Source organism: Anomalospiza imberbis, chromosome 4 (assembly GCF_031753505.1).
Source record: "Anomalospiza imberbis isolate Cuckoo-Finch-1a 21T00152 chromosome 4, ASM3175350v1, whole genome shotgun sequence".
Taxonomy (NCBI): Eukaryota; Metazoa; Chordata; class Aves; order Passeriformes; family Viduidae; genus Anomalospiza; species Anomalospiza imberbis.
The window spans coordinates 66,711,866-66,725,931 of record NC_089684.1 but is presented as its reverse complement, the minus strand read 5'-3'; the positions used below and the strand labels follow the sequence as shown (position 1 = coordinate 66,725,931).

At 35.2% G+C, this 14,066-nt stretch overlaps 1 protein-coding gene across 8 annotated transcripts in view; it reads left to right on the top strand.

Annotated features, from left to right (window-relative positions):
- Positions 1-14,066, top strand: part of ATP8A1 (ATPase phospholipid transporting 8A1) — a 105,950-nt gene that overhangs the window by 48,281 nt on the left and 43,603 nt on the right. For all 8 annotated transcript variants that reach the window (XM_068188963.1, XM_068188961.1, XM_068188962.1 and 5 more), the window contains 6 exons: positions 361-430; positions 1,422-1,506; positions 4,980-5,119; positions 6,978-7,116; positions 8,296-8,360; positions 13,386-13,558. In XM_068188963.1, the coding sequence (XP_068045064.1) occupies positions 361-430; positions 1,422-1,506; positions 4,980-5,119; positions 6,978-7,116; positions 8,296-8,360; positions 13,386-13,558 (672 nt within the window). The remainder of the gene's footprint in view (positions 1-360; positions 431-1,421; positions 1,507-4,979; positions 5,120-6,977; positions 7,117-8,295; positions 8,361-13,385; positions 13,559-14,066) is intronic.

Here is a 14,066-nt window from a genome sequence, read left to right as displayed (position 1 = left end):
AAGGAAGAAAAAACTGAAACAGTGCATGATACACTACCTCTTTATGATATTGATCATAAGTGCTTTGTGTTTTAAGGTGCTTTTTTGTCATACAGTATTTAGATGAAGGTGAAAATTCTTATTGTTTAGATGGAAAAAAGGACTACAGAAGTATGCACAGAAAGAAAAATAGCGTTCATTTTAATTGTTAGACACTAAAACTGTTTTCCATCCCACTCAGCTGAGAACATAATTCAGAATAGATAGCATTGACTTTTTATACTGCGTGTAATATAAGATATGTATAGACATTTTTAGATAAAATATTGGTAAATACTTATATTTATGAACCACCTTATAGAGAATTTATTTCTCTTTCAGCACTAGGAAGAGAATGTCAGTGATAGTTCGCACACCATCAGGGAAGTTAAGACTCTACTGCAAAGGAGCTGTGAGTTTTATTCTTTTTTCACTGTAACAGAGAATGCATGCTACCAATACATATACAAAAGCAAAAGATTGTAATAACTGCAGTCAAAACATTGAAAATATGGGGGAAGGAATGTTGATGTACCTCTTTCAATTTACTTTGTTTTGCTATGTAGCTGTTCAATGTGATGAACTAGTTAATGTCTTTTTTTACTAACTGCCTATGAAGGTATGTTCATCCTATTCTTTGTACTGGATTAATACCTTTATGTTTCCTAATTATTGCTTCCTTCTGTACTCCCAAGAAAATGGATGAACCTATATTAATTACTTGCTGGAGTAGCTGAGCATGGATCACTAGATAGAGATAATAATGTAGCATAACTGACTAGATGGGAATGTTAACCAACCATTGATATTACGCAGAAGTAGATTTTCCCAAAAGCAGGACCTGTGAGAAGGTATCCTTATCATAATGCATATGGGAATGGCAGAGTTGCTCATTAGTTCTCAGTCTGTATGTCAAGTCAAGTTTGAGGGGGAAGGAGATGAAATCCAGTTCCAGAATGATTTAAGGAAAGGAAGTTTGTTGAATATAAATGTCCATTTTTTATCATCTCAAGTGAAGAAAAAAAACTGTTGTTAATATTCCGTGTATTAAGTTTCCTACAAAAAAATCTGAGAATGGCAGTTATAAAGCACTAATTTTATTTTGTGGACATAATATTAAAAGAGGAGGACAACATTTTGGTACTTTTCAAAATAAGGCGAAATAACATCAAAAAATTAAGAAGAAAAAAATTGCATTATAGCAGAATGTGTAAATTTAGAAAATCTGAGGATTAAAAAGTCCTTTTCTTACTTATGAAATAAGATTATGTCTATTAATTTTTGACGCTTAAATAATACAGTTCTATTTTTCAGCCATTTTTCTACATTATTTGTATTGTCTACCCAAAATAGAAATCATTTTTCTATTAAAGTGTTCTGAGCTACAGTTATTTGTTTTGTAGGATACTGTAATTTATGACCGTCTTGCTGAAAGTTCAAAATACAAAGAAATCACCTTAAAACATCTAGAGCAGTTTGCTACAGAAGGTGGGTGATATTATTCCACATAAAAACAAATATGAAATTCAGTTACTGCTCAGCTTTCCATTTTTTTAATTTTGTCTTGCTGTAGTGTTTTACCCATATTAAGTTTGAAAAGTATGTTTTAGCAATGTCTCCTTAAGAAAAGTCTTCCTCTTCCTAAGAAATTTTAGTAATAACTTCATGCTTAAAAAAATCCCTAAAAAACAACCCACACACCCACAAGAGTATACAGCAGAATCTTTTAACCAAAACATATTTTTCCAGAGAGCAAACACATAGCGCATTATTTCTGTGAAGATCTCATTTCCCATGGTTGCTTTCATGTTCCATACCCAGTGAATGGTGTAGGGATGGGCACACAGGGGGAAGTAGCCAAAGTAAAGATGGCTGGAAATTATTAGTGTAGTGCTTTTAAGGTAGCTTTTAGCTGTATTGTTTCTGTCACCAGTCCCAATAAGGGCGATTGCCAGCATCCATATGGTTTGTTTTGGTGTCTGCAGTTTTAATAATCGCTTTTACAAAACAGTTGCCAAAGGGGGGGAACCTCTCTTTGAGGGTTTGTGAAGTAGAAATAGCAAGTAAAATTTAAAAGACTGTGAAATTGAGATGATTGATACAAGCAGCCAGTCAGTTATTTAATTATAGTGGATTTCACAGTACAGATGTGAGGAGAAAAGCAGACTGTAGATATGTTTCTGCACAGTTCCTAGATGTTCGATGCCATACACCGTTAGTATCTCAGGAGTTGTACTGTGCAGTATCATAGTGTTACAATTTATCAACGAGTTGGTAGGGAGGAGTTGGAAGCAGAATTATAAGAGTTACGGGAATCTGAACTGCAGAATTTCTACCTCTTTATTTTTCTAATACACTGCTACTAGAACATTAAAATTATCTTTAATGTGTCTTAAAAATAAACTTACAATAGGAAGAAAAATAAAAAACAATGCTTATGTTTTATTAACTGATCTCTGGCCAGATATTCTGCATATGACTTCTCTAGTTTTTTTCTTCTGGTTTATAATGGAATTTTGAGTTTTGGCTTGTGTATTAAGCAGCTTCAGTCTCTTGATTCTATCAGTGACAGCAGAAACAAGTCACAGATCTGTTTCTTTTGTTAGTTTTTCTTATCAGGGTCTCCGCAGGAAGCATTTGGTTAGTCTTAAAGAATCTTAAAGTAATAAAGTTAGAATAAATTTTACAATAAAGTTGAAAGCAGAACTATAGCCGAAAAAATTTGACTGATGGTATAGCCCAATGCCTCAGATATACACTGGGGTTCTAGAAAGGCATAACCAGAACTAGTCAAGAAAAAGTTACTTAGGTGTGAATTTAGTTTGGGTCATAAGGTATATATTTGGCTACAGAAAAGACAAAAATTAAATCACTGTCTTCTGTCCTGTGTGAATTGATGTGAAAATTTCAACCCAGTTCTTAATTACTATTCTCATTACTTTGGTAGTACAGCTCCTTAGCAGTCAGGTTGCACTAAATAAATCAACATAAAAATTGGAAAATTCCATCTGCCTTTAGAACCACTGTACATATGATAGAATTAAGAAGTTTATTCAGATGTTTTTTGTATCCTTCTTTTCAACAGATTAAAATATTTACTGTTCAGAAAGTGAATTTCTAACCTTTTAAAAAGCATAAAATTCAGTCTTTAAAAAAAAATCACATATCTCTGGAATTGATTAAAAAATTGGTATTTATTTTTAGATTTAAATTGCAGCCAGCTATGTTGCAAAGTTTCTCATGAGTATCCTTTCATGTGGCAGGACAGTATGTCCTTGGCATTTGCTGCCTGCTCTTGGTGTGTTGTTCAAAAATGAAGTGGTTAGCATGGCTGGCATTTATATGTAAGCGTTTATTAAGCTTGAGTGTTAATGCCTGCTTGGATAAATAGAAAAATCCTCTGTAATTTTCCTGTGTTGCTCCAGTCTGTTAACAACCAGGCTTAATAATATTTCGTTTTCCACGTTTTATTTGGAAGATTCTTTTAAATCACAATGAAAAGAAGCATATTAAAAATAAAAAAAAAATATATATAATTAGGCAGTGATTTAAAAAGAGATTTGAAAAAACTATTTGCTGACATTCCATACACTTGGATTTCTTTTCTTCATTTTACTGTCTGCAGAAAATATGTTGAAAACATTGTGGAAATAGTATCACCGTTAGTCAGACATAGATTCCTTTCCTCCGCTTCACCTATATTCATTGCTTTGGACCTTGTATGCATATCCTTATTATGCAGAGACAAAAAATCAATTGAGTTGTCAGCCTTGAGTTTATTCTTCTAAGTCTAGATGGTGAGACACTGTGTTCCTAATGCTGTTTAGTTGTCAGAATACCCACATTACATGTGGCTTTTATCCTGAAGATACTAAATTACTCCTACATCTAAGACACATGTATTATTTCATGCCCAACCTCATATAATTTCAAAATTGCCACTGGTGCTGAGCTGTATGATCCAGAAACCTGTGACCAAATAAAGGTTACATTTAACCATCCCTGGTTGTGGTGCTGTTTGTCTCCTAGAACAGAGTGGGCAAGTGACCAAAGGGTAACTACATTAATCCTTCCTGCCCCCCTTCTAAATCTACTGGCCTGCAAACTGTGGCTAGTATATAAAGAGTTATATAAATGTCATTCTCCAGAAATCTGGTAATATGTGAAAATGAGCTGTTAGAAAATTCACACCTAGCTACTTAAATTGAGTGTAAAATGTGTGCCGTCAAAAAATAGATATCTCGTAACATCATGCCTTCTCAAATTCTTGCTGTAATGCTTAATTCAGATTTTTGCTGAAGGAAAAAATCTGTTAATAATATCAACCAGCTCAAAGGTTGGTAAGTAAAATTGCCAAATGGTACATAATGATTTTATTTTAAGAATTTGGAAAGCTGAAACAATCTGTGAGATGGGAAAGTTAAACGAGGGGATTCAAAGTTGGCTTCTAGATGATAAATTTCAAACTAGAATTCCCTAAGAATATTGAGGAGGGATGAAGAGGGCAGTTGTAACATTGTGCTGATATATTTTAACTTTACTTTTTTCCAGCATAGCAACATTTAAGTTTATAAAGCTTTTTCTCAGAAATACAATTAAATTTTGCACTTTTAATGTTTCAGTGTACATACTTGTTCAGCAAATGTTGGGATTTCTTCACGTCTTTTTACAGTTTAAACTAAGTCAAATCTTACATAAAAATTCATTATTTTTTTCTGGTGAAATACATCACCTGTATTACATTCAGCTACTTTGAAACTGTTACTCTGTTGAATAAACTTCTATTTATAGTTCATTTTTATGTATATCTTAAGAGTTCTTCAAGATGTGCAGCAGTAATTTGAAATCAGGCATAAGCATACATAAAATACAGAATAATTTCAGCTTTCAAAAGGTACTCATTGCAGGCATATCAGGGAAGGGAGTAACAAATACTGAATCATTATCTGCTTTCTCTCTAGGCTTAAGAACTCTGTGTTTTGCTGTGGCTGAGATTTCAGAAAGTGATTATCAAGAATGGTTGGATGTCTATCACCGTGCTTCTACAGCTATACAAAACAGAGTACTCAAACTTGAGGAGAGCTATGAACTAATTGAAAAAGTATGTGCAGCTTTTTGGGGTTTGGATTGGTTGGGGGGAGGATGGCATGGACAGAGGGATGAGCAGAAGAGTGGGTTCTAAATTACTAAAATCCTTATTTTCTGTACCATGAAAAGTGAACCACTATTGAGGAATAATGCTTAGAGAGAAAAACAATCTCTAGCAATATACTGACAGTTGTGTCAGGTAGTCCTTGCAGTTTAAATAATCAAAATGAAGGAAACAATTAATCTGACAAAGTTTTTGCAGCAAGTAGCTATCTTGCTGGAAAAAGTTGATTATGGGTTGAATTACTGGAAAGCTTTTTTTCAGAGTTCTTCTAGAGTGTAAAAAACTGTAATAACAGATAAACAACATCTGCTTCATTATATAATGATCTTGGAGCAATGAAGTAATCAAGATTGGAAGGGACTTCAGGAGGTCATCTAGACACAAATCCCTGCTCAAAGCAGGGCTAGTTTAGCTTGCCCAACACTTTGATGAAGTTTTGAGTATCCACAAGGAGGGAGTTTTCCCAGCTGCAGCAGGTAATTTTTTTTAATGCTCAACTTAATCTTTTTTCCTTCTTCTGAATTAAAATTTTTATAGCTGCAGAATGTGACTGATGCCTTTTGCTCTTTCACTCTGCAGTATACATTTTGGAGAAGGATGGCTGCTTTGCAAGCTTCAGTTAGCAGAAGGAATCCCTCCCTTAATCTTCTTTTTTTCCCTTGTTAAACTCATCCTACTTCTTCTGGTGCTCTTAATATCGTGTGCTCTGGCCCCGAAGCTATTTTTGTGTCCCTCTGTTGGTCTTGTTCCACTTTGTCAGCTTCTGTTTTACTGAAGGCCCATAAAGCAAGCTTGCACCCAGAGACAGCATCAGAAGAGCACAGCCTTAAGTTTCTGGCGACACTGCTTCTGGAGTAGCCAAGCATGAGGTTAAGACTTCCTCAACAAAAAAAGGTCCCATGACTATTAAATGTATAAGAAAAAGGAGTGCATGAGACCAACACTGCTTAAGTTTTGATACTTAAATTTTGGGGGAGTTATTTTGGGGATTTTTCCTCAGAAAGTATAAGAGATTGATGAAGCTACTTAAAATTCAGAGCCTCTTGAATCAGTGGTGTTTAATTCGTGGAAAAGAAAGGTGAGGGTATATAACTTCAGTCACTGATAAACATTGCTGAGCAGTTTATTTGGATGTGACACAACAGTCTTGAAACTTTGTTACTTTTTAATGCCATGATAACCCTGCTACCTTTACAAATTTGTGTATAAGCTGCACAAGTACTTCCTCAGGATGTAGTATGCAGGCCATGCTGCTACCAGGATTGCGCACTATTAGATGTATAATGGTGTCTTTAACATTTAGCTAGTTTTAAAGGTATAGAAATAGGAAATATAAAAATGGCTGTATTCACAAAAACCGTGTAGATTTGCTATATAGGAAGCTAAAATAAAACATAAAATACTAAGATAAATTTACTGGTGTTTTGGATTTTTTTACAAAGTGAAGAGAAATCATTAAAAGAGGGAAGGCATGGTATTAGCACTCCTGAAGCCTTGAAATCAGAGAGGTACTCCTCGGGAAAAGGTAGCTGTTGCTGAACAAGCTACTGAATTACTGAGTGAATAATTAGTTGAAGTTTGAGTGGTCACACTGTGCAGTTTTGTCAAGCCACACAGATATCTAAGTTAAAGCTCATGGAATAAAGTGGAAGTTCTTTATTTGTTGATACCAAACCTGATTAAAGAATTTAGAGTGCATTAATCTCGTTATGAATACAGGGAGTTAAATAAAATAAAATAAATGGAACATGGAAATTTAATTTAAACAAAAAAAACCCTGTATGTATGAAATATTTTATTTTCACAGAATCTTCAGCTGCTCGGAGCAACAGCTATTGAAGATAAACTACAAGACAAAGTGCCTGAAACCATAGAGACACTCATGAAAGCAGACATAAAAATCTGGATACTTACTGGGGACAAACAAGAGACTGCCATTAATATTGGTATTATATTTGTATTTATTTGATGTCTTTGTTACGGGTTTAAAAATAATAGCAGTAGATGCAGTAAAATTTCTTTCAGAATGGAAATTTGTCTTGTAAAAAATATTATGTGTCACTCCAGAATTTTAATGTGAACTTATTTTTTAATCAGTGATAGGGGGAGGATAGTGAATGACAGATTCTGCCCCTGTTAAAATACTAAGAGCAAGAAAAAGTTACATTAGAGAGGAGGCAAAAAAGATAGGAAATTGTACTTTTTTATAGCATACAAAATGAATTTAAAAGAATATATTGACTTTTGACAGTGAGAGGGAATAATATTAAGAGAATGTAAGTATTCTTAGTTTTCTTTCTCTATTTTTCCTTCTTTGCAAGAAAGGTAAACTAAAGTACTATAACATTTTAACAAAGGTTTATTTTTATTATTTCCTTTTATTATGAAGGATGGTAAAAAAAGACTGATAACAATGATAAATCTGTATCTTTAAATAGTTATACATGAAAGCTGTTTTTAATACTTGGTATTTTTTGCATGTGACCACATCAGCACTTACTGCTGTAGTGTAGATACATGTCCAAAATAAAGCCTTACTTTAGTCACATATATGCTTTTTATTGGATGTTATTATTTCTAATCTTAAAGAACTCTCCATATGCACATGATACAGTTGATCTAAGGTTATTTTCCTTAGTGCCTTCTGGTTTAAGGTAATACACATAATACCAATATTTCCACTATATTAAGAATGGTGATATATATTTTTGACTAGGCAGCCTTCATCATTAGCACAAAAAATGCATCCTGTTTAATGCATCAAAGAATAAAAGAAAGAATGAAAAGGTGTACATATGCAAGTTTTGAAGGAAATGCATGTTGCATTCTAAAAGTTTACATGGCTTAGGGAGATCTGTTTGTTATTTTCTGTAACTCTCTTTAAAGCACCTCTGAATAAGGCAGAACAGCTGGAAGTTGCAGCAAGGGAAATTCTAACTGTTCTGACTTAGTACCTGTATGTACTTATATAAACTGCAGTAGAATTTAATTTTTATCATTTATTTCAACCAGGGAAATCTTATTTTTAATTCTGTCTGTAGGTCTCTTACAGGAAAAAAAATGCCTTTTTATATTATAATGGATTTTGTGAAACAGATTTTTAAAAAGAAAATCTTTTCTAACAGGTCACTCTTGTAAACTTTTGAGAAAGAACATGGGACTAATTGTTATAAATGAAGGCTCTCTTGATGTAAGTAAAATCTTTAAAGTTCTCAGTTAATGAAACATTATTGTATTGCTTAAAATATCCAGACATCATGGTGAAAGTGGTGTAAAAAATAAGTTGGAGTGTCTATTTATCTGGACAAACATAGAAAATTTTGCCAAAAGCATGGTTTGAGGGTTGTTGTTTATGTTTGTTTTGGGGGGTTGCTTTCTTAATTTTAGTATTCCATGCTTGGAAGACTGTATGAACTTTGTGGCAGAATGTTATTGAATAACTGGAAAACAGTCTCCACCTTCTGAAATCACAGTGCAGCTACTACACAAAGGAACTTCACAACCATGTACAAACAAATTCCATGTAGTAGATTTCATCCATGCAGGCTCAAAGCCGGGAGCTTCACATTATACTAGCATTACAGGTGAACCACTTCTAATGTGATGATTCAAAAGTTCAATAAATATCTATCAAGCAATACATTTTTATAGTAAATTTATATAAATATAGTACAAGAATAAAAGGTAGTAGCTGCAATGATAGCTGCAGTGTACTCCCTATTTCAAACTGGAGTGTGTAGATTCTATAGCAATTGAGAGATCCTTTCCTTATATACCCAAAATACAGAGTGCATGGAGATGCAAATATCTTATGCCAGCTGAATTTGTAAATGCAAACTGGTCACTTGCAAATCTGGTCTTGGTGATAACATATATAATGGCTTTTTCAGCAGCAGGTGAACGTAGTCTGAGAGGCAGTTAAAAAATAACAGTAAACTAGCTCCATGCAAATATTTTAACAAGAGACTGTTTATGAAGTTTTCTGCCTCACGTGATGGTATGCATTCTACTGTTTGATGAATGTATATCTTGTGTCCTACTCTTTGCTTGCTAGTGTGGTTGGAATGACAAGTCAGTCTGTATTTCTAGTGTGACTCATTACCTTGAGTAAATTACCTTGAAAGTTCTAATAGAGGAGTGGATCAGGTCTCAGGAAATGAAGAGGGGGATGGATTGCTGTCATTGCAGAATGCTGAGTCAGTGCAGATGCAAAGGTGGATCAATTCCTCTTTCATACCAGTAACAATTGGCAAGAGACTGTAATACTTAGCTGGAATACTGTCTGTTAAAGAAATCACATGGAATGATACTTTGGCTTTTGAGTAGCATAGGTCCACCTCTTGTACTGGGACTCTGCACTCATGAGGGTGGCTGGACAACCCAATTTCCTCTTCATGACAGGAACTGAGCAGCCAGGAAAGCTTGGAGAAGATAATCCCAGTGTAATGGCACCTGTGTATTTGGGATCTTTGATAAGAGCTGCTCTGTGGCAGTCCTCTCCTCCTTGTTTCTAAAGTGTAGCCTCTTGCTGTATAAAGATGTTGATAGGTTCAGTGGACTTAGGGAGGTTGGCTTTTCTTGTCTGCATTCTCTTGTGAAAAACACTGAAACCTTGCACTGAGAACAGTGGCAGTAAGTGAATGCTTCTTCCCCTTGCTGTTAAAATAGTACTATTTGTCCAGTGCATACCAGTGGCTTTTCCTAAAACACAGCTTGCTCAAATCTAATGTTTTTATGGACATACAGAGTCCCCTGTCTCAAAGACATGTAAAAAAAAAGGTGTAGCAAAACAAATACCTCATCAATTTGGTCATTGTTACGACTTAAGCATGCAAGACAGAGGAAGTTAGAATAAAATATATCTGTTCAGATTGTATCCCTGCTCTGTGAACTGAGCTTACAAAGAATATGCTAAAATAAAAGATCCTCTTTTATTTGAACAAATACCCTTATTCTTGAAATTATAAGAAAAATATCTCAACCCCACCCACCTCCCCAGTCCCCAACAAATGTTAGCTGGTATAGAACTGAAAGTATTTAGGTATCTCAACTCTTCAGAATGTTATTTGTTCTGGGGCTCTAGTCCCATGAACATCTTAGCTTAGCTTCACAAGCAAAATGTGGGGTTTGTTAGTCAGTTCTTATAGTTGTGTACAAGAGCACTGGATTTTATTTGCCTTCATATTGACCTAATGGACTGCTAAATTTCACTATAGTACTGTTAATCAAAGACAGGTGTCCTAACGTAGCCTTATTCTATTATTTGTGAATTTAAACTGCAACTAGAAAATAGTTTGATTACCATTCAGTTTTTTTGAAAAATATTCCATTGAAATATGCAAAGTATTTCATAAGGGACATTTTTATGCTGCATTTAATCTGAGGCATGTGATTTCAGCATAGAGACTATGCCCACAAAGGAATTTTAAATACGACAGTTTTGCAATTTGAGTTTTGTTTTGTCTTGGGATATGAGTTTTTTTGTTTTTAAATGTAGTATTTTTGGAGCTACCTGATGACATGTCTGCTTCTGATAAAAAACTAAGGTCAGATTAAACAAAAGAGTTCACCACTAAACAATATCCCCAAGTGCCACATCCACAAGCATTTCAAGTACTTCTGTGGGTGGTGACTCCACCACTTCTCTGGGCAGCCTGTTCCAATGTCTGAGCACCTTTTCAGTAAAGAATTTTTTCTTATATCCAATCTAAACCTCCCTGGCAAAACTTGATACTATATCCTCTTGTCTGTCACTGGTTGCGTGAAAGAAGACACTGACCCCCCATCTCACTACAGCCTCCTGTCATGCAGTTGTAGAGAGCAGTAAGGTCCTCCCTGAGCCTCCTCTTCTTCAAGCTACACAATCCGAGCTCCCTCTTCTGCTCCAGACCCCTCCTCAGCTCCGTTGCCATTCTCTGGACATGGGCTGACATCTCAATGTCTTTCTTGTCATGAGGGGCCCAGAACTGAACACAGGACTTGAGGTATGGCCTCACCAGTGCTGAGTACAGGGGGACGATCACTGCCCTGGTCCTGCTGGCCACACTATTGCTGACACAGGCCAGGATGCCATTGGCCTTCTTGGCCACCTGGGCACACACTGGCTCCTGTTCAGCTGGCTGTTAAACAGCACCTAGAGATGCTGGTTTTACAGTTCTTACCCAGTAAACAGTGCACCCATCCAAGTCACAATAAGCCAGTTTCTCCAGGAGAATGTCTTGAGAGACAGCCTCAAAGGCTTTACTGAAGTGCAGGTAGACTGCAGCCTTTCTCTCATCCACTATTCCACAGCCTTTTCCTCATCCACTATTCATGTCACCTTGTTGTAGAAGGAGATCAGGTTGATCACACAGGATCTGCCTTCCCTAAACTCATGCTGGCGGGGCCTGATCCCCTGGTTGACCAACACAAGCCTTAGGATGACACTCAAGATGATCTGTTCCATGACCTTCCCTGGCTGCTAGCCCTTTAGTTCTCCCAGATCCTCCTTCTGGTCCTTCTTGTAGGTGGATGTCACACTGGCAAATCTCCGGCTGTGTGGCACCTCCAAGGTTAACCAGCACTGATGAAAAATGTTGGGATGTGGAAGAGCCTGGTGAGCTCTTCCACCAGCTCCCTCAGCACCTTCAGGTGGATACCACTGGGGTCTATACACTTACATATCTAAGTGGTAGAGCCCATTTACTCCTGGATTATGGGGATTTCATTACACAGAAGAAACAGTAGATGGGACGAATGTGACTGTTCATGTGTTGTTTAGACTTTGTTAGAAATTAAATAGACCTCAGAGATGACAAAAATTGATACTTCCTTTGTGTTGCAATATTTTTTAATTAGACAAGATGCTCTGGAAAATAGTCACTGAAACTGTTGTCATTTTAAAGACTTTTTAACATGTAATTTTAAACAGTGTAACTTCATTTCTGCCACAGTTTCTAGTGGGTGAGAGCCAGGAAACAAGTGCCGAATTCCCCAGCAGCCTAATCTCATTTTAGATTAACCAATGAATCTTTAGAAGGCCAGTAGAAGCAAAATATTCAAAAAACAATTAACAGTGTTTGGAAATGGGAGGAGTAAGTTGAGTTGAAAAGGCAAAGCAGTATCTTTAATTTCATTTCAGAAGGTTTTAAGATTTTTAATTAGTTTAGTGTTTTATTTTTAGGTGGCTACACACCAAAATTTGTTTATGTATGCCTGACATCACTGAAGTAGCCCAATTATTTGGTTGGTAAACTTGTAAAAAAATATGGGAACATGTTGTCATAGGATGTCACTAGCTTCCAAAGTCAATATTTTACAAGCAGAAGAGGTTTTTTCATCTTCCTTTCTCCTCTAAAATACTTTTTACTTCTGGGCTTTGAAGCAGAAAACAGAAGAAAAGTATGTTGTATAGCTCTGTAAAGGTCTTTCAAAAAGAAAAAAGGGCAACAAGCAATATATTTTGTCCTTCATGACACTCCGTGGTAGAGCTGCACTGTAGCTAACCAGATGTCAGTGACCTTCCCAAAGCAGGCTGCTGTGTGAACAAATACATATGAATGTATTGTCTACTGAATGTCATCTGAAGTTCTCAGAACTAGATCACAAAACAGTGACTTCCGTAGGTGTGATTCAAACTGTCATTAGCAATAGAAAAATACAAAATATGTTCCTTTGTATAACATGTACTTTATGTTATATTTGTTAAATTATGTCAAAATAATAATTTAATGTAATAGGAATATCAGTTATAATGCATATATTTATATCATTAATTATCTGTGTTTCCTTTTTTTTTAAACATTTAGGAAGATTTTGTATAATAGCAAATTCTAGTATCTCTATATATGTGAGTCATCTTTTGTATTATTATATTAGTTTTCTGTATATCTGTGTCTTCTGGCAAATATTTATGCAACTATTGTTGCTGTTCAAAGAGCATTAAAAGTTCCACCATAACTTACACACTTCTTTTTTGGCAGAGTGAAAGAGCAATCCTACACAACATTTCCACTGTGTTTCTAATAGTGCAACCATTGCAAATTTATTTTCACTTTATTCTTTTCACTTTATATCATTTCACTTTATAATATATTCACTTTATAATATTTGATAGCAGAAGCAAAGGGCACCTTCCTCAAAAACAAAAGTGCCAGTGTTTCTGATCACACTGAAAAATTTGGGTTTAAGAATATTAAGAACTAAAAATAATGGACACCATTTTCTTGTGCAACAGGGAACAAGAGAGACACTTAGCCATCACTGCAATACTCTTGGTGATGCTTTAAGGAAGGAAAATGATTTTGCTCTCATCATTGATGGTAAATCTCTGAAGTATGCTTTGACATTTGGAGTAAGACAGTATTTCCTGGATTTGGCTTTGTCATGTAAAGCTGTTATTTGTTGCAGGTAAGGTTTACGTTATTCTCTCTCCATGCTATTTTTATTGACGTATAAAAATAAACTGAAGTTATGAAATACAGTCATTCAAGTAAAATATCACTGTAGAGCAGTCTGCAACAAAGTGTACTTGTCAGAGTCACTCAGATTGCATATTTCCAGGAATATAATTTGTAATCCATTGATAATCCATTGAGAGTAGTCTCAATAAGGTTGAGACACTATTCTTGACCTTGAATTGATATTACAGTTAACCATAGGTTTTAGCATATCTAGAGTTGTCTGTAGATCTTTCTCCATAGGCTGCTTTTCTCTAAGATGTGGATTACACTGTATAAGAAATACACAAAAATATTAAAGGTACTACTCAGCATGCTTTTTTATTACCTGAACCTGGTGAAAATGCCTTTTTTAGTCATTATTGTAGGGTTTGTATATGCAACAAACCCTTTCATCCTTTCCTGTAAATATAATCTATTACAGCTATAAACTTCCATTGTTCCATTAAAATAAATCA